The sequence below is a fragment of the Callorhinus ursinus genome, unplaced genomic scaffold, assembly GCF_003265705.2.
Source record: "Callorhinus ursinus isolate GAN/ISIS: 27379988/994484 unplaced genomic scaffold, GSC_fseal_2.0 scaffold16, whole genome shotgun sequence".
Lineage (NCBI taxonomy): Eukaryota > Metazoa > Chordata > Mammalia > Carnivora > Otariidae > Callorhinus > Callorhinus ursinus.
The window spans coordinates 31,523,896-31,541,120 of record NW_027397078.1 but is presented as its reverse complement, the minus strand read 5'-3'; the positions used below and the strand labels follow the sequence as shown (position 1 = coordinate 31,541,120).

The 17,225-nt window shown below is 47.8% G+C and overlaps 1 protein-coding gene and 1 long non-coding RNA gene across 3 annotated transcripts in view; one reads left to right on the top strand and one right to left on the bottom strand.

Annotated features, from left to right (window-relative positions):
• Positions 1 to 17,225, bottom strand: part of LOC141374287 (uncharacterized) — a 61,353-nt gene that overhangs the window by 22,704 nt on the left and 21,424 nt on the right. The window lies entirely within an intron of this gene.
• Positions 5,023 to 8,542, top strand: MAGEB17 (MAGE family member B17). Of its 2 annotated transcripts, none has more exons than XM_025857689.2 (2): positions 5,023 to 5,111; positions 6,917 to 8,542. In XM_025857689.2, the coding sequence occupies exon 2, from the start codon at positions 6,974 to 6,976 to the stop codon at positions 8,006 to 8,008; it is 1,035 nt and encodes a 344-aa protein (XP_025713474.1). In that variant the 5' UTR covers positions 5,023 to 5,111; positions 6,917 to 6,973; the 3' UTR covers positions 8,009 to 8,542. The 2 variants fall into 2 exon arrangements, with proteins under 2 accessions (XP_025713474.1, XP_025713475.1); XM_025857690.2 differs by lacking the exon at positions 5,023 to 5,111 and adding an exon at positions 6,215 to 6,325.

Genomic DNA, 17,225 nt, shown 5'->3' with positions numbered 1-17,225 from the left:
GTGGGGGCGCCTGGGTGGCTAAGTTAAACGTCTGCCTTCGGCTCAGGTCATGATCCCAGGGTTCTGGGATGGAGTCCCGTGTTGGGCTCCCTGCTTAGCGGGGATCCTGCTTAGCAGGGAACCTGCTTCTCCCTCTCCCTCTGCCTGCCACTCCACCTGCTTGTGCTCGCTCTCTCTTTCTCTATCAAATAAATAAATAAAATCTTAAAATAAATAAAGTATGGTCTGTGGACTGGCAGTGTTAACATCACCTGGTTAAAAATGCAGGCTCTTGGTACACGTGGGTGGCTCAGTGGGTTAAGCGTTGGACTCTTCGGCTCAGGTCATGATCTCAGACTTGTAAGATGGAGCTCCACATTGGCCTCCGTGCTCAGTGCAGAGTCTGCTTGAGATTCTCAGTCTCTCTCTCTCTCCATCTGCCCCAACCCCGCAAGTGCTCTCTCTCTCTCTCTCTCTCTCTCAAATAAATAAATAAAATCTTTTAAAGAAATGCAAGCTCTTGGGCCCGACCTCAGACCTTCTGCATTAGAATTTTAACTTTTAATTTTAACTTTTAATTTTAACTTTTAATTAAATTTAATTAAATTTAATTAGATCTGCAAGTGAATCCTATGCATATTCAATTTGTGACCACTGACAGAGGACATCATTTACTGTGAAGAAATCCGTAGTGGGCTTGATACTTTTGCTACGCCATCTGGTGGTGTCGCACCAGCCTTCTGGCTTGAGAGCCTTGGAATCTCTTTCCTCATGTGGCCTGTTTACCACCTTAGTCATTTGGACCAAACTCTGTCCATACAGATTGGCCAAATCCCCCAGGCCTATCCCTGCTCCCCAGGGACTGGGAGTATATCTAGGCCTTTCAGGTCTAGAGTCATCTTAGAACTCATCACACAGTCGATTATTATTTTTCCTTTCTTGTGGTCTATCAATGAGGTCAACTAACAGTGGCAGTTGTCTGTTGTACTCAAGTCATTTCTTGCCCAGAAAGACTAATTTTACCTGATAGTAACTATTGGGACATGTCATGCTTCCCAAATTCCCATGAGAAACTTTTGTCCAAAAAAAAAACAAAAAACAAACCCACAAAACTGTCGTACTATATGGTGGCTAACCAAACATAAAAAATAAAATAAAAGATTGATTAAAAAAATTGTATCTGCTTATTGCTCAGTGATTTTTTTCAAAGAACTAAAAACTATCACCCATTTACCCACCCCAAAGAAGGTCCTCAGTTTCTGATTAGATGCTGTTGTTCCAATTTTATTTAAGAAGAGGTTGTTAAAAGCTCCAGTGTACCTACCCTCTCAGAAGCAGAATCAAGATTGCAGGCAAAACCTTGTTTGCTGTCCCTTTAGAGCAGGAGGGTGTGGTTCTGTTTGGACAGATACAAAAGGAAAACATCTCACAAGCCAAGGGTGAAAACCTGCTAGGTCCTACCTGAATGTTGGGAAGGGAGCAAAGGGCCATCAACCCCCGTACTGGTCTCTAGCTCCCATGGTGTCTTAAAAGTTTCTGCCTTGTTGCACATTTTAAGAGAACATAGAAAAGAAGTCACTCCAAATTGTGCAGATGCCTAATAATAAAAGCCAGTCCCACTTAGACGCTAACTGGTTATGTATATTCAAAACTAAAATCGCTCTCTCTCAATATCCTTCACCTCTTGTTGTGTCCCCTTTGCCTTCTAATGGTTGTCAAAATTCTCCCATTCATCTAAACTCAAAACCTGCTTAAGATTCTCTCTCCCTCTCCCTCTGCCCCTTCCCTCACTCTCCTGCTTTCTCTTAAAAAAAAAAAAAAAAAAAAAATCCTGATGCCCAGGCCCTGCCCCAGAACAACTGAGTCAGAATCTCTGGGAGGGGAGAACCAGGCATGCCTATTCGAAGTTCCCCGAGCGATTGCAATGAGCAGACAAGGTTAAAGACCATCTCACCTGAGATGTCCTCTTACAACTCAGCTGGCCTGAATCCAACCCATTCCTCAAAGCTCAGCTCCAGGGTTCTGTCCCTGTGAAGCCTTCCTGCTCTCCTGTGCTCAAACAGCCCTTTCTGCACGGGCCCTAGCTTATATCATAAACTGTCTTGAATTCTATTTACTTGTGTGAATGCTGGTCTCTCCCACTAGATCAGGGATTGACAAACATTCTCTGTAAAGGACCAGGTAGTAAATATTTTAGGCCTTGTGAGATCCACAGTGTCTGTCAAGACTACTCAACCCTCTTGTTGTAGCATAAAATCAGCCATAGATAACATGTAAATGAATGAACATGGCTGTGTTTTAACAAATCTGTATTTGAAAAACCTGATGGTGGGCTAGATTTGGCTTGAGAGCTGTAGTTGCTGACCCTCCAGCATAAGACTAATATAGCACCTTAGGGGCAAGAATCGTTCAGTGTCTCCCTCCCATTCTCTCTGTCTCTCCCTCCCTCCCTCTCCAGCCGTAGTGTCTAACACGGTGCCTGAATCAGTGACAGAAACCCACAAAACTCCCTTCGTGGGCGTCTATGTGGTCATTCTCTCACAACTGAGCCTAGAGCATGGGTAAGGCAAAGTAAAGCAGAAGGAGTCAAAGTTTGTCAATTCTGCCTTTTAGGCAAATATTAACATTTACCTTACTTATCATTCCCAACAAAGCTGTCAAGCAGTCTCCATTTGCAGTGCACAGAGTCACTCATCAACCGTGAAAATGCGCTCCTGTGCCAGGACTAACTTTCCACGTCCCTTCTACCATGCTATAGGCTGGTGAGCATCTTGAGATTTGTAAGGTGCAAGCATCTGAACAGAGATCAGTGTTTGTAAGAGGTAGCTGTCCAATTTGCAAACCCAAACTGTAGGAAAGCAGCCTGATTAGCATCACCAACTAATGCTGACATAATTCACCATTACTGAAAAACTATGCCCACTCCAGACATCAGTGAAAGGAACCAGGGCTCCCTGGCCTATAACCACAGACAGGTGAGCCTTCGACGGCCCCTTAATGTACATCACTGTAGGTGGTCACACTTGTTTTAAGGTGTCTTAGCCCGTTTGGGCTAAGACAAAAATACCATTGACTGGGTAGCTTATAAGCAACAACAATCTATTTCACCCAGTTCTGAAGGCTGGGAAGTCCAAGGTCAAGGTGCCAGCAGATTTGGTGTTTGGTGAGAGCCCACGTCCTAGTTCAGAGGTGGCTCTTTCTTGCTTGTCTCAGATAGTGGAAGGGCTAGGAGATCTTTCTCAGGGTGCGTGAGAGCACTGATCGCATTCACAAGGACTCCACCCTCACAACCTAATCACGTCCTGAAGGCCCCACCTCCTAATACCATCACCCTGGGGGCTAAAATGATAGCACATGAATTTGGGGGAGACACATTCAGTCCACGGTACAGGGGCTCATTTTAATAAGGAAATATGCCTTGTATCTCCTAATTCACGTTTCTTCTCCCTACTCTAAAATGTATCTCAGGCAGTAAGAAGAAAGGCTCTGTGCAAACTGCTGGATTGGAACACACTACCAGAGCAGTAAGAATATTAAAATAAATGAAGAGTATGAATAAAGAAAAAAAGAGCTAATATTTGGCAATCACATGATCATCTACAAATGCAATATCACATCACCTCTAAAGAGCAGGGGCTCAAAAATCTGAGGCTCTGCCCCTTCTCTGTAGAAAGTTAATAGAGCTGAAGTTACATAAGAGGCTACGTCTGGCTGGTGAGAGCACACCACCTGTCCTAGGCCTCTTGTCTTAAGCTACAGCTTCCTCAGGTCTCATAATTCTGGGGCAAGGAACTACTTTCTGCAAAATTTACAGTTGGGAAACTGCTCAAGAGTTTGAAGGGATGTGGCATTTCCCAGGAAGCCTTTAATCAAGGAGACAGGAGCTGAAATGAGGATCCCTATGTACGAGGACTGGGGAGACCAACATTCCAGAACATAGACAACCCAGAAAGACTGGCCTATGGCTGCCTGAAGACCTATAGGGTCCCAGGTAGGCCTGTGCAACTAAGTATCCCAATTATCCTACAGGACTATCAGGAACATGAGACCCTTGGTCTAAGGAGGGCGACCTCAGGTCAGTAAAGGGAGGAATGTGAGCCTCTAATAGGCTTCAAGGGGAGGACCCAGCCAGAATAGTGGGGTCCCATCGAGTCCTGCCCTGGCTGTCGGTCATGGGAAGTCTGGACCTGGCTAACCCTAACTTCTAATTCTGTAGTCCCAGGAGATAAGGGTCTTGATCTGAGGGGGACAGCCCCAGGTTTTCTGAGAGTGGAGTCCCAGGATTAGCCAGGTGTCAAGGTAGCGAAATTTAGGGAGGATGCGGGAATTACCCACACTCTAGCGGAGGAGACACCACAGAGCATCCCCGCCCGCCCGCCCCCGCCCCCCACAACCTGGGAGGCCCAGGTTGAGGCAGAGTTGTCAGGCTGAGGAGCCCCCTCATTTCTGCCTACAGGGCCTCAGAAAGAGGAAGACCCTAATCTAGTGAGATTGGGCCACAATCCTGCAGAGCGAGGAGACCCAAGAACTACCAAGAGCTAAGGCGAGGACCTAGTGATAAGCGATAATTCCCGTCAGCAGAGAGGATCACACGTCCCCGGCGCCCTTTTCTTCGGCGTAGGAGGCCGACCGCTCAGCCCAGAAGCTCCTCATTCGTGCCTGGAGCTCTCAGTCTGGGAGGCCCTGGGAGAAAGGCAGCAGAGCCAGTGACGCCGAGGAAGGAGTTCTGGCCCTAACTGGAGCTCAGGTGAGGACCCTGAATACTAAAGAGAGGACCTGTCCCCAAAAGAGGAGGGTGCCCAGAGCCCCGGCCCTGCTGCACAGGCCCAGGAGTCTGTAGCAACGGTAGCCAGATGTGGTGCACTCCGACTTTCCCGTCTAGGGACTCAGGGACGGTGTGAGATTAGGGGACTCAAGCGGGTAGAGGGAGGAGTCCCCAGCTCGGATTGATACCACTGGGTTGCTGTAGAACCGCCCCTGCTGACAGCCCTCCGAGACCCCCTAGCGGCCTTGGCCGGATGTGGCTTACTCTGACTTCCGCCTTGAAAGTTCTGGAAGGTGAGGAACTTAGCCTGACAGACGCAACCTCGAGTTAGTGGAGAGGGAAATTTCAGGACTGCTCAGGTATCAAGGTAAGGGCATTGAATGTGGACTGAAGCAACCACTCTGCCCAGCACCAAGGAAGCCCCACGAAGAACTGCCCTAGCCTCAGCACTGGGAGCCCTGGCACAATTATTTGGCTTGTCTGTGGAGCGCACCACAGAGGGGAGGGCCTAGGTCTAAGTGGGGTGGCCACAGTTCTGTTACAGGAAGAATCATGGCTCCTAACTGGAGTTCTGGTGGGACCCTGAGTGCTAATGAGGGGACCTTTCCCTCAAAACGGGGGAGGGGCCAGTCGCAACTAGGAGCCGCAGGTTGGGACAGACAGATGCAGTGCGTCTGCGCTTCCTGTCTAGCGACTGAGGAACGTTAAGGACTCGAGTGCGAAGCTGATAGACCCAGATCAGCAGAGGGAAGAGTCCCAGGCTTTGATGTGTATCAGTGGGGTCCCAAACAGTCCTGCCCCTGCTGTCAGCCCTCGGAGGCCCCATACAGCCTCGGATATACCGAGGCTCACCCTGACTTCCACCTTGGGGAACTCGGAAGGGGAGGACCTTGGTCTGAAGGGCAGGAACTCTAGTAAGTGGAGGGTGGAGTTCTAGGACTGGTCTGGTATGAAGGTGGAGATTCTGAAGATGGACTGACACAAACACCCAGTGCCCTTGCCCCCCAGCTCTGGGAGGTCCCAGCAGAGCCATGGTGTGACCTGCTTGAAATGTCCCAGGGAGAGAAGGGCCTCGTCTAAGGAAGTGGCCCCAGTTCTGCAGCAGCAGGAGACCAACGCCCTGGTAGGATTCCAGACTGGGGACCCTGAGTGCTAATGAGAGGACCTCCCCCGAAAAGGGAGGGCAGACCAGAACACTACCCATGCTCTCAGCTCCAGGAGGATTGAGGCAGGTGGATCCAGATGTGGTGTGACCCAGCTTCACCTCCAGTGACTCAGGGAAGGGAAGACCTTGATCTGAGCCTGGTTGACTCAGTTCAGTAGAATGAGGAGTCAGAAGTCTGACACTGAGCCAAGGTCAGAACTCTGGGTGAGAACTGAGCTAATGACCCAATAGAGAGCTGTGGGATCCCATAGAATCCTCACCCTGTTCTCAGCTTTTGTAGGCCCCAAGCAGCCTTGGCAGGACGTGGATCACTCTGAACTTCCAACTCTGAGGTCCCATTTAAGTAAAGACCTTGGTGGAAAAGGCATGGGCTCAGGCCCCTGAAGGGAGAGTCCCAGGACTGGTCAGGTGTCAAGGTGAGGATACTGAGGGAGGAAATGGGGACTAGTCAACCCCCCAATGGAGAGGGTTGCACCAAGCCTCACCCCTGGGAGGCCCAGGGCAGAACTGACAGATTCAGGTGCCCCCTGACTTCAATTTGCAGGGTTTCAGTAAATGAGGGCCTTGGTTTAAGGACTGGTTGCCCCAGTTTAGCAGAGAGAGGAGTCCCAGGCCCTGTGGGGAGTGAAGGTAAAAATCCTGTGGGAGCAATGAGAGAAACCATTCCAGAACAGAGGAGGCCACGGAAAGTCTTCCCTGGGGTGTCAGCCTGGAAAGCCACGGGCAGAGCTGTTTGGGTGAGAGGACTCATTTCTTAGGAGACAGGGGAGCAGGATCAGAGAACAGAGAAGCGAGGGTCCTGGTCCCAGCCAGGGCTGGCAGGCTGCAGCCTAAGGCATGCTCTGACTTCCTCCACCAGGGCCTCAGGAGACAGACTGACTGAGAGGACAGAAGCCCTATGGGGTCCTACAGCGGTGCCCTCAAGGACACCTACATGGGGCATTTTTAAAGCCACAGTGACATCTCTCTGCTGAAGGGACTCACACCCTTTTATCCTCCTCCTCCAGGGGCCCGCGTCAGGTGCCCTCCTGTCACACTCGTGCCTGCTGTCCCTAACCACTGTCATGCCTCATGGTCGGAAGAGTAAGCTCCGTGCCCGGGAGAGACGCCGACAGGCCCGAGGTGAGAGCCAGGGTCTTGGGGCAGCTCAGGCCACTGCAGCAGTGGAAGAAGAGGTCCCCTCTTCCCCCTTGCCTGTCTGTGAGGGTGCGCCCCTGAGCTCCCCTGCAACAGGCCCTCCCCAAAAGTCTCAGAGGGCCCGATCCACCAGCAGTCCTGATGCAACCATTTCAGGCTCAAGTTCTGATGAAGGTGCCAAGAGCCAAAAAGAGGAAAGCCCAAGTCCCTGCCAGGCCCCGCCTTCCCCTGAGAGCTCTCACACAGATCTTCTGATCAGGAAGGCGGGCACGTTGGTGCATTTTCTGCTGTACAAGTATAAAATGAAGGAGCCCATTACAGAGGCAGAAATGCTGAAGGTGATCAACAAAAAGTACAAGGAGCAATTCCCTGAGATCCTCAGGAGAACCACTGACCACTTGGAGCTGGTCTTTGGCCTTGAGCTGAAGGAAGTTGACCCCAGCAGTCACTCGTATGCCTTTGTTAGCAAAGTGGGCCTTCCCACCGAAGGGCATCTGAGTGATGGCATGGACTTCCCCAAGAACGGGCTCCTGATGCCTCTCCTGGGTGTGATCTTCATGAATGGCAACCGGGCCACTGAGGAGGAGATGTGGGAATTCCTGAATGCGTTGGGGGTCTATGCTGGGAGGAGGCATCTCATTTTTGGGGAGCCCAGGAAGCTCATCACCAAAGATTTGGTGCAGGAAAAGTACCTGGAGTACCGCCAGGTGGCCGACAGTGATCCTCCTCGCTACGAGTTCCTGTGGGGCCCAAGAGCCCACGCTGAAATCAGCAAGATGAAAGTCCTGGAGTTTTTGGCCAAAGTCAGCAATACTGTCCCCAGTGCCTTCCAGGGCCCTTATGAAGAGGCTTTGAGAGATGAGGAAGAGCGAGCCCAGGCGAGAGTTGCAAACCAGGCTGCCACTGGTGCCCCGGCCAGTGCCTGCTCCAAGGCCACATCCAGCAGCCCCCCTCAGCCCTAGTGAAGTCGAAGACGGGGTCTTCACCTTGCCTTTGGAAAGGGCTGTCAACCTCCTAAAGTAATGTGGAGTCAGGTGGGGCTGGAGAGAGCAGAATATCTCTCTTCTTTGTGTTCTTGTTACTCATAAATAACATACAGATTTACCTCTTTTTTTCTTATCTTTCCAATGTGTTCTTTTTAAAAAGGTTTACTGAAATTCAGAATCTAAGCTTATGAATAACATGGCTCACATACTTATTGCTAGTTATCAAATTTGAGAGTAATGGTTTTGTATTTTGTAAGACAAACTGAAAATCCTTGCATCTTTTATTGTGAGCCAGTACAAGAAAAACATAGCCCTGGAATAGGGATTTTCATTAAAATGTAAGAGAACTGCACTGTGAAAATGTTGAGATAACAAGATAGTGAAAAAAAATAGAAAAGTAAAAAGTTTTTACTTTCCTTGGTTTTTCTTATTTATTTTGCTCTTTCTTTGGGTAGAATTAAAAGATATATACCTGGATTTGCTTAGCTTTTCAAGAATGTGGGAGAAAAGAAATGGTCATGAATTAGAACTCTTGTTCACCATCTCTTTTGTTCACCAAACGTGAATCGAGCATCTGCTCTTTGGAAGGCTTCATGCTAGTTTTAGGACGTGTACACAAAGAAGACCCAACCCCTGCCAATAACATTTCAGAGTCCAAGAGAAGCTATCAGATAAGGAACGTGGTGAGATACACTCCTCATCCTGAAGGGCAGTAAACAGAAGGCAGAAGGAGGGAGGAGCTTCTACATAGAAGCAGTCCAGGGTAAATCTCCAGAGACAAGACAGGCGGGGAGCCTGGGAAGCTGCCAGTCCCTCTGTGGGAGGGAATTTTAAGTTTGGCTACACCAAGGGTTAGCTGAAGCTGTTGAAATGGTGAGGACCAGGGACCAGAGCCCCAGATGGTGGGTCTCACAATGGAAAGACTACGCGATGGAAAACTGCTCTTAACCATTCCTTAGGGATGTGGTAAACCAGAGAGAAGTCCCCAGACACCTGTGGCAGGGGGAGAAGGACTCCTGGGCTCTGTTCCCGGGCAGGTGAACACAGTGCACTCACTAGGTGTTTTGTGCCATCAGTGTCCAGAGAGTTTCTGAGACTAGGGTGACAGCAACCGCTTTGCCTTGGCCTGGGGTGGCTCGGGGGATTGACTGCTCCATTAAAAGGAAACCTAAATTGGGCATTCTTCTGTGTAATATGGCAAACTCTAAATGATGTCTAGATTTTTGGTGGTGGTGAAATGAGTAAAAACAGAGATGGGTTCCATGCAAGGGCAGCTGAGAAGGAGGCAATTCATTGCCCTTTGCACACCTGTAGTAGCTTCATGGTGTATCCAACTGGGAAGTCTACCAGACACCCACATCAAATGACTTATCATCTAATGGGGAAATAGTGTTTAGTTTTATTTTGTAAGCAGCATTTTGGCTGATTTGAGTGTTTTGTTTTGTTTTCCTAGAACACTGCATATTCTCTGACCTCCTTCTCAAATGAAAAAAAGAAAAAAAATCCCAGTGTGGTATGTGGTATCATCTGGGTCAAAATAATCATGGTAATAATTGCTATTCAAAAATATCTCAATACTTGTCAGGCTCTGTACTGGATTTGCAACACACATTCCATACATCCATCGGTCTTGGAAGACAGGGCTTACCAAACCTGCTCCACAGATAAAGAACCTGAGGGTCCGAGAGTTTGCTAATGTGCGGGAGCTCACACTGCTGGTAAATTGCAGGGCCAGTGCTGAGCCCATGGTCTGAATTTATCTAGAGCCCACACTACCCTGCACCTCTCAGCCAGAGGCAGATACTGCATCATAGTTCACACTTCCTTTCACAACTCCGAGATCTATCTCAGGTGATAAAAAGAGGGCTCTGTGCACAAACTATTGGTTTGGAATACATAGCTAGAGCAATAAAATATCAAAATAAACAAGTGGTGTGAATAAAGAAAAAGAAAATAGTTGGGGACCATATGATCATCTGCATATGCAGTGTCAGATCACCCCGAAAGATAGGGGTTCACCAAACCATGCAGCTCCATCCCTGCCTTAGAAAAAGTCGACGTAGTAGAACCAAAGTTACATACGAGGTGAAGTCCAGTTGGTGAAGAGAAGGAAGAAATCGGCTGGCTTTTTCCTGGGCATGCTGCGTTGAGCTACAGCCTCCCGGTCTCCCATCGCTCCTGCCACACCAATTCTATCTGCAAGCTTTGCAGGAGGAAAGTTCGCTCAAGTGTTTGTGGGGACCTAGCATTTCCTAGGAAGCCTGTAATCTAGGAACATGAGCCAAGATGTGGGACCCTATGTCAGAGGATGGGGAGATCAACACCCCGGAATATAGGTGGTCTCACAGAGACTAACCTGCAGCTGCCCTCAGACCACAGGGCCCCAGGCAAGGCTGACCATCCCCTCGTCCTTCAGGGTTGTCTGGAACATGAAGGTCTTGGCCTAAGGAGGGCGACCTCAGCTCAGTAGAGGGAGAATTGCGAGCCACTGACAGACAACAAGGGGAGGACCTGGAATGAGGAATGAGGAAAGGACTCAAGCAGAACAGTGGGACCCCATGAGGCCCTGCCCCGGCTGTCAGCTCTTGAGGGTCTGGAACAGTTGTAGCTGGATTTGGCTCACCCTGTCTTCCCACTCCGTAGTTCCAGGAAGGAGAGAGAAGCAGCCAAAGGTCAGCTGAGGCGGCATCCCCAATGCTTGGTGCACTGAGGGAGTGAGGGAAACACCCACCTGAGAACACAGGAGGCCCCACAAACCTCCCCTGCTCCTGCCCCAGCTAGTAACCCTGGAAAGCCTAGAGAAGACGTGTGAGATCGGGGAGCCCCCTCATTTCTGCCTGCAGGGTAGCAGAAACAGAAGGGCTTTGGTCTAGTGGGGGTGGCCCCAGTTCTGCAGAGGTGGAGACCCAGGAACTAAGAGGAAACAAGGTTGGGACTCAGTGATAGGAGGGGACTCCCACTGGTAGAGAGGTTCCCACAGGGCCCTGCATGTTCTTATCCTTGGATTGCCGAGGGCAGAGCGCTTAGCCCAGAAACCCTTCATTTTTGCCTGTGGCGTCACAGAGATGGGAGGGCCTTGGTGTAATGGGTGGCCCTAGTGTCACAGAGGGAGGAGTTTTATCCCTAACGGGTGTACAGGGGAGGACCCTGAGTACTAATGAGAGGAACTCTCCCCAAACCAGGGGACTTCTCAGAGTCCCACCCCAGCTCTTGGCCCTGGGAGGCCTGAGGCAGGGGTAAGCAGCCATGTTGCAGCCCATGTTCTAGGCATTCAGGGAGGTGAGGACTCGAGTGTGAGGCTGATAGACCCAGATCAGTAGGTGGAGGAGACCAGGCTGTGATGCGTATCAGTGGGGTCCCAAACGGTCCTGTGCCTGCTGTCAGCCCTCAGAGGTGCCATACAGCCTTGGCCGGACACAGCCCACCCTGACTTTCTCCTTGGGGAATCCAGAAAATGAGGGCATTGGTCTGAGGGGCACAGACTCAGGAAAGAGGATGAAGGTCCAGGGCTGGTCAAGTTTCCAGACTGGAGACCCTGAATGTGGACTGAAGAGCTCACTCTGCCCATAACCAAGGGAGCTGCCCAGTGTCCCCTGCCCCCCAACCCCCACGCCCTCTCTCAGCACTAGGAGGGTGGACAGAGCTATGGGCTGACTTCTGCTTGAAAGGTCTCAGGAAGGGGAGGGCCTTAGTTTCTTCCAAGAGAGGAGATTGGGTCCTAACTGGAATCCAAGTGAGGAACCCAAGTGCTCACCAGGGGACCTCGCTCCAAAAGGGGAGGCCACCCAGAGCCCCACTCCTGTTCACAGTACCGGGAGCTCCATGCAGGGGTAGGCACATGTGGTGTACCCAAGTTCTCCCTCTAGGGAGGCAGGGAGGTAAGGGCTTTGTTCAGAGGCTGGTAGACTCATGTCAGTAGAGGGACTCCCAGTGAGCCCAGGCCAGAGAAGGCCCTCACTGAGCTGTCAGCCCCAGGTCCCTTCTCTTCTTAGGGATTCCAGGAAGGTGGAGGCCAGGTTTTAGGGGTCAACTTCAGTACAGCAGAAGGGAGGGGCCCAGGCCCTGCCAACAGTTCATATGATGGCGCTGACTGTAAACTGATAGGCCTCCACCCAGCAGGGAGGATCCCTGCTACCAGCCCCTGCTGTCACCCCAGGCAGCCCCAGGCAAGGCTGGCAGGCTATAGCCCAAGGCACATTCTAACTTCTTCAGGGGTCCTCAGAGGACAGGCTGACCAGAAGAACAGGAGCCCTGTGGGGTCCAAGAGCAGTGCCTGGCAAAGGGGCTCACAGCCTCTCACCCTTCTCCTCCAGGAGCCACACCAAGTGCCCACCTGCCACATTCCCTTCTGCTGTCCTTAGCCACAGTCATCATGTCTCGAGGTCAGAAGAATAAGCTCTATGCCCGTGAGAAAAGCTGCCAGGCCTGAGATGAGTCCTAGAGCCTTGGGGATGTATGGGCCACTAGAGCAGTGGAAGCGTCTCCATCCTGCTCTTCTCCTTCTTTTGGGCATATTCCCCAGAGCAAGGGTGATGTCAGGTCACAGAGCACTCTGCAGGAGCCTCGGAGAGTGCCAAACACCACCACTGCTTTCTGTGAGTATTTTAGGCACAGAATCTTAAGAAGGTGCTAGGAGCAATGATGAGGAAAGCAGAAGTTCCTGCCAGGCTAATGTGAATATTTTTATATCATCGTTCACTAGAGTGGAGTCCCCTTAAGTCAGCTATATGGAGCCAAGGAGAGCAGACACACTATGAAATGGCTTTTCTTTTCCAAATCAACCCAATATGCACCAAAAAAAAGTGGCAAAGCGAAGTGGGTTTGGTCAACATATCCACAAATACTCAAGAATGGGCAAAATGAAAACTGAGAAACAAGACTGGGAGGAGACCAGCAGAGGAAGAGTTGGCCTCAAACTAAGCTCTGAGAAGAACTCGTAGAAGGGCAAAGCTATGAGCAAGCACTCTGAAGGATGGGCAGATGTGCGATGAGGGGGTGAGGAGTGAGAAGGACCTCTAGGGCAGAAGGGGTCTCTCTCTCCACACTTGCCCATTGAACACTGTCATTCAATTCTCTGTACATTTATTGGGGAGCCAGTGGGCTCCAACAGGATGGCTCTCTGCATAGACAATAGAGAGGTGAACAAGACAATCTCCCCTCTTTTGTGGGCCAACAGGCTAGAGATAAAAGATTTCAGTATCCTTTGACGTTTAGATTCTCTAAGGAATTAGAACCCTCAATCACAGCATTAGCAGGGGAAAAAAACCAAGAGCTTGACAAAATCAGGAGTGTCCTTCTTTTCTGGGTAAAGTTAATTTTGTTTCTTTTACCATGAGTCAGAATTTCAGGACATCAATGCATTGAGATTATCCAGAGGAATTCTGATATCACTCTTCCTTTTTTTTTTTAAACTCTGAAATCTCTATTGCATACAGAAAAGCCTATAAAATGTGTGTGTAGAGTCTAAAGAATAATTACATGAACCCTATGTGCCCACATGCAGATTAAGAAACAACATCGTCGGGCCGCCTGGGTGGCTCAGTCGTTGAGCATCTGCCTTCGGCTCAGGTCATGATCCCAGGGTCCTGGGATCGAGTCCCACATCGGGCTCCCTGCTCGGCGGGAAGCCTGCTTCTCCCTCTCCCACTTCCCCTGCTTGTGTTCCCTCTCTCGCTGTGTCTCTCTCTGTCAAATAAATAAATAAAATCTTAAAACAAAACAAAACAAAACAACATCATTACCTCAGTAACTCCCAGTGGTCCTTCCCTAATGATATACCCCTTCCTACCTGCTATGGACTGAATGATTGTGCCCCCCACCAATATGTTGAAGCCCCAGTGGCATGGTATTTGCAAGTGGGGTCTTTGGAGATGTAATTAGGTCATGAGGGTGGAACCCCCATGATGGGATTAGTGTCCTTAAAAGGAGAGCGAGCCTTCCACCTACCCCTTGTGAGGACAGAAGAAGACGACAGCCTTCAACAAACCATGAAGAGGGCCCTCACCAAGACCTGAATCTGCTAGCACCTTGATCTTGGACCTCTCAGCCTCCAGAACTGTGAGAAATAAATGTCTGCTGTTAAAGTAACCCAGTCTATGGTAATTTGTTCTAGCAGCCTGAGCTAAGACACTACCCCAGAGGTAACCACTATTCTGAATTTTGTGGTATTTGTTTTGTTTTCTTTTCCCCCCACTTTGAATATATCTTTAAACAATCTAATCCTTTGTCCAGTTTTACCTGCTTTTGAACTTTATATAAATGGAACTGGGGCACCTGGGTGGTTCAGTCAGTTAAGCATCTGTCTTTGGCTCAGGTCATGATCCCAGGGTCCTGGGATCGAGCCCACGTACGGCTCCTTGCTCAGCGGGGAGCCTGCTTCTCCCTCTCCCTCTGCTGCTCCCCCTGCTTGTGCTCTTTCTCTCTCTCTCTCTCTCTCTCTCTCTGTCAAAGAAAGATTTTATTTATTTGACAGAGAAAGACACAGCGAGAGAGGGAACACAAGCAGGGGGAGAGGGAGAGGGAGAAGCAGGCTTCCCGCTGAGCAGGGAGCCCGATGCGGGGCTCGATCCCAGGACCCCAGGGTCATGACCTGAGCCGAAGGCAGACGCTTAACGACTGAGCCACCCAGGCACCCCAAATAAATAAAATCTTTAAAAAAATAAAATAAATAAACAGAACTACACTGTAGGTAATCATCTGTGACTTGTTTTTTTGTTTGTTTGTTTTCTATTATATTTGTGATATTCACCCGTGTTGAAGCATGTGGTTCTAGTTTGCTCATTCCCATTGCTGTGTAATATTTGTCTTGTGGCAGTCTCAGCCTATCAATAAGCAATGTTATGGCTGGACCAGCCCTTGTGGTTCTTATTATGACTGTAAGGTGCTCTTCAGCAATAATCAATAACCATCAGGGAAATTTGAAAAATGAAGGTTTATTGTTTATAGGACCTAGAAATTACACAGCACACCTGGGGCTACACAATGAGGTTGCAGGTAGAGAGAGCGCCAGCTAACTTGGGATTCTGCTTTTATTGGGGTCAAGGATGGGGGCCTAGGATTTCCACAAGTTCACTTTTTATTGGTAAATTTAAAACATAAGAGCAGGAATTCAAAGCACAGGAAGAGAAAGAAAAATAGTGGTCCAAATGTTCAGTTACGGAAATCAACCAAGATCTCTAAAACAAAGAAGTCTGGGGGCTAGGGAGTGGCATGGCTCTTTACCTAGTCTGGTAGGGCTGGCAATGTATTTATCTGAGATAGACAGCCCTCTTTGAAGTAGATCCTCAGCAATCAAAACTTAAATCAGGCATTTGCATTACAAAAAGAAAAGCCAAGCGTCAGGGCTTACAATACACATTCCAATGTATAAATATGGCCCAATGTATTTACCCACTTTACTTTGGTTAATCTTTGAGTTGCTTAATGCTACTATGAAAACTTTTGTAGTTATCTCCTGGTTCACTCGTACAAAAGGTTTTCTAAGTTTCATATCTAGTACTGGAAGTACTGGATCATAGGACAAGCACACGTTCAAGTTTACTAGGTAAGGTGATACCTAATTCTTTCCAAAGTGGTGATTCTAATTTTCACCACAATGGAAGAGAATATGTTGATCTGTATCTTTCACCAACATTTGGTATTCTTTCACTTTTAAATTTTTGTCCATTTGATGTGTAGTGATAGCTCATTGGGGTTTTAGTTTGCATTTCCCTGTTTACTATTGAGGTGGATGGCCTTGCCATGTGTTTTCTGCTCATTTGGATATCCTCTTCTGAGATGTCTATTTAAATTCTGTACTTATTTTTCTGTTAGGTTGTTTCCTTATTGATTTTTATTTGAGTTCTTTATATAATCCTCACATAGTTAACATGTTTTGTAAATATCTTACACTACCTGTTTTTTCGTAATTTTTATGGTGAATTTTAAAGATGTCTTTAATTTTAAGGATTTCTTTCAAATTTATCAATGCCTCCCTTAAAATTCCAGTTTTTATTTCTTGCGTAAGAAATCCTGCCATACTTTAAGATGATAAAATATTCGGGGCGCCTGGGTGGCTCAGTTGGTTAAGCATCCAACTCTTGATTTTGGCTCAGGTCATGATCTCAGGGTTGAGAAAGGGAGCCCTGCGTTGCGCTCCACACTGGGTGTGGAGCCTGCTTGAGGTTCTCCCTCTCCCTCTCCCCTACCCTCCTAAAAAAAAACCAACAAAAAAAGATAAAATATTCTCTCATATTTTCTTCTAAAACTTTTGTTATTTTTGCCTTTCATATTATTTCTTTAATTCAACTGGTATGAGTCTTTGAGTAACTTTTGAGAAATGTATGACCTTTCTTTCTTATCCATATTCAATGCCAATTACTGAAAAATACATCCTCTCCCCAATGATGTTCAATGCCTCCAGTCTTGTACTAAAAGTCCATACATGAGTGTATTTCAGGGTTCTGTGTTGTTTCATAGTTTTATTAGTCTATCCCTGAGATGACAATACATGGTCTTAATCACTATAGCTTTAGCACTAAGCCCTGCTATCAAGGAGGGTAAATCCCCTCGTCCTGCTCTTGAACCTCCTTTCTTTGTTCTTCTTGGCCCTTTATACTCTTCCACATAAATTTTAGAATCAGCTTGTCAATTTTTATAATTATTGGAGTTTTGATTGCTATGAATTAAACTACCAATCAGTATGAGAAGACTTTATACCTCGACAATACTGAGTCTTCCAATCCATGAATGTGGTGCATCTCTCTAATGATTTAGGTCTTTTTAATAATTTTCACTAAAGTTTTATAATTTACTCCACATTGTTTGTTAGATTTAATTTGAGGTGCATATATTTTTGATGTTACTATACATGGAAATCCCATTCCCTTTCAAATTTTAATTGACAAAAAGAAATGTAAAAAAAAAAAAAAGAAATGTATATATGTACTATAACAAATGTTATATGTACATGACCAAGTAATCTTATTAAACTCTCTTACTGATTTTCATTTATATGTGCATGGTTTAGGCTTTTCTATAAACATAATCACATTGCTGTGAATAATATTTTGTTTCTTCCTTTCCAGTTCTTCCTTATGTTTGTTTTTCTTGCCCTACTTGAGTCCTTCATGCTATCTGACCTCAGACAGAAGGCACTTAGGATGTCCCCATTGACAATGATATTTGCTCTTTTTGTACTAGGTTGGAAGATACG

Excerpts from the sequence above, each read along its gene's own strand:
- MAGEB17 (XM_025857689.2), top strand. The coding sequence starts at position 6,974 with ATGCCTCATGGTCGGAAGAGTAAGCTCCGTGCCCGGGAGAGACGCCGA.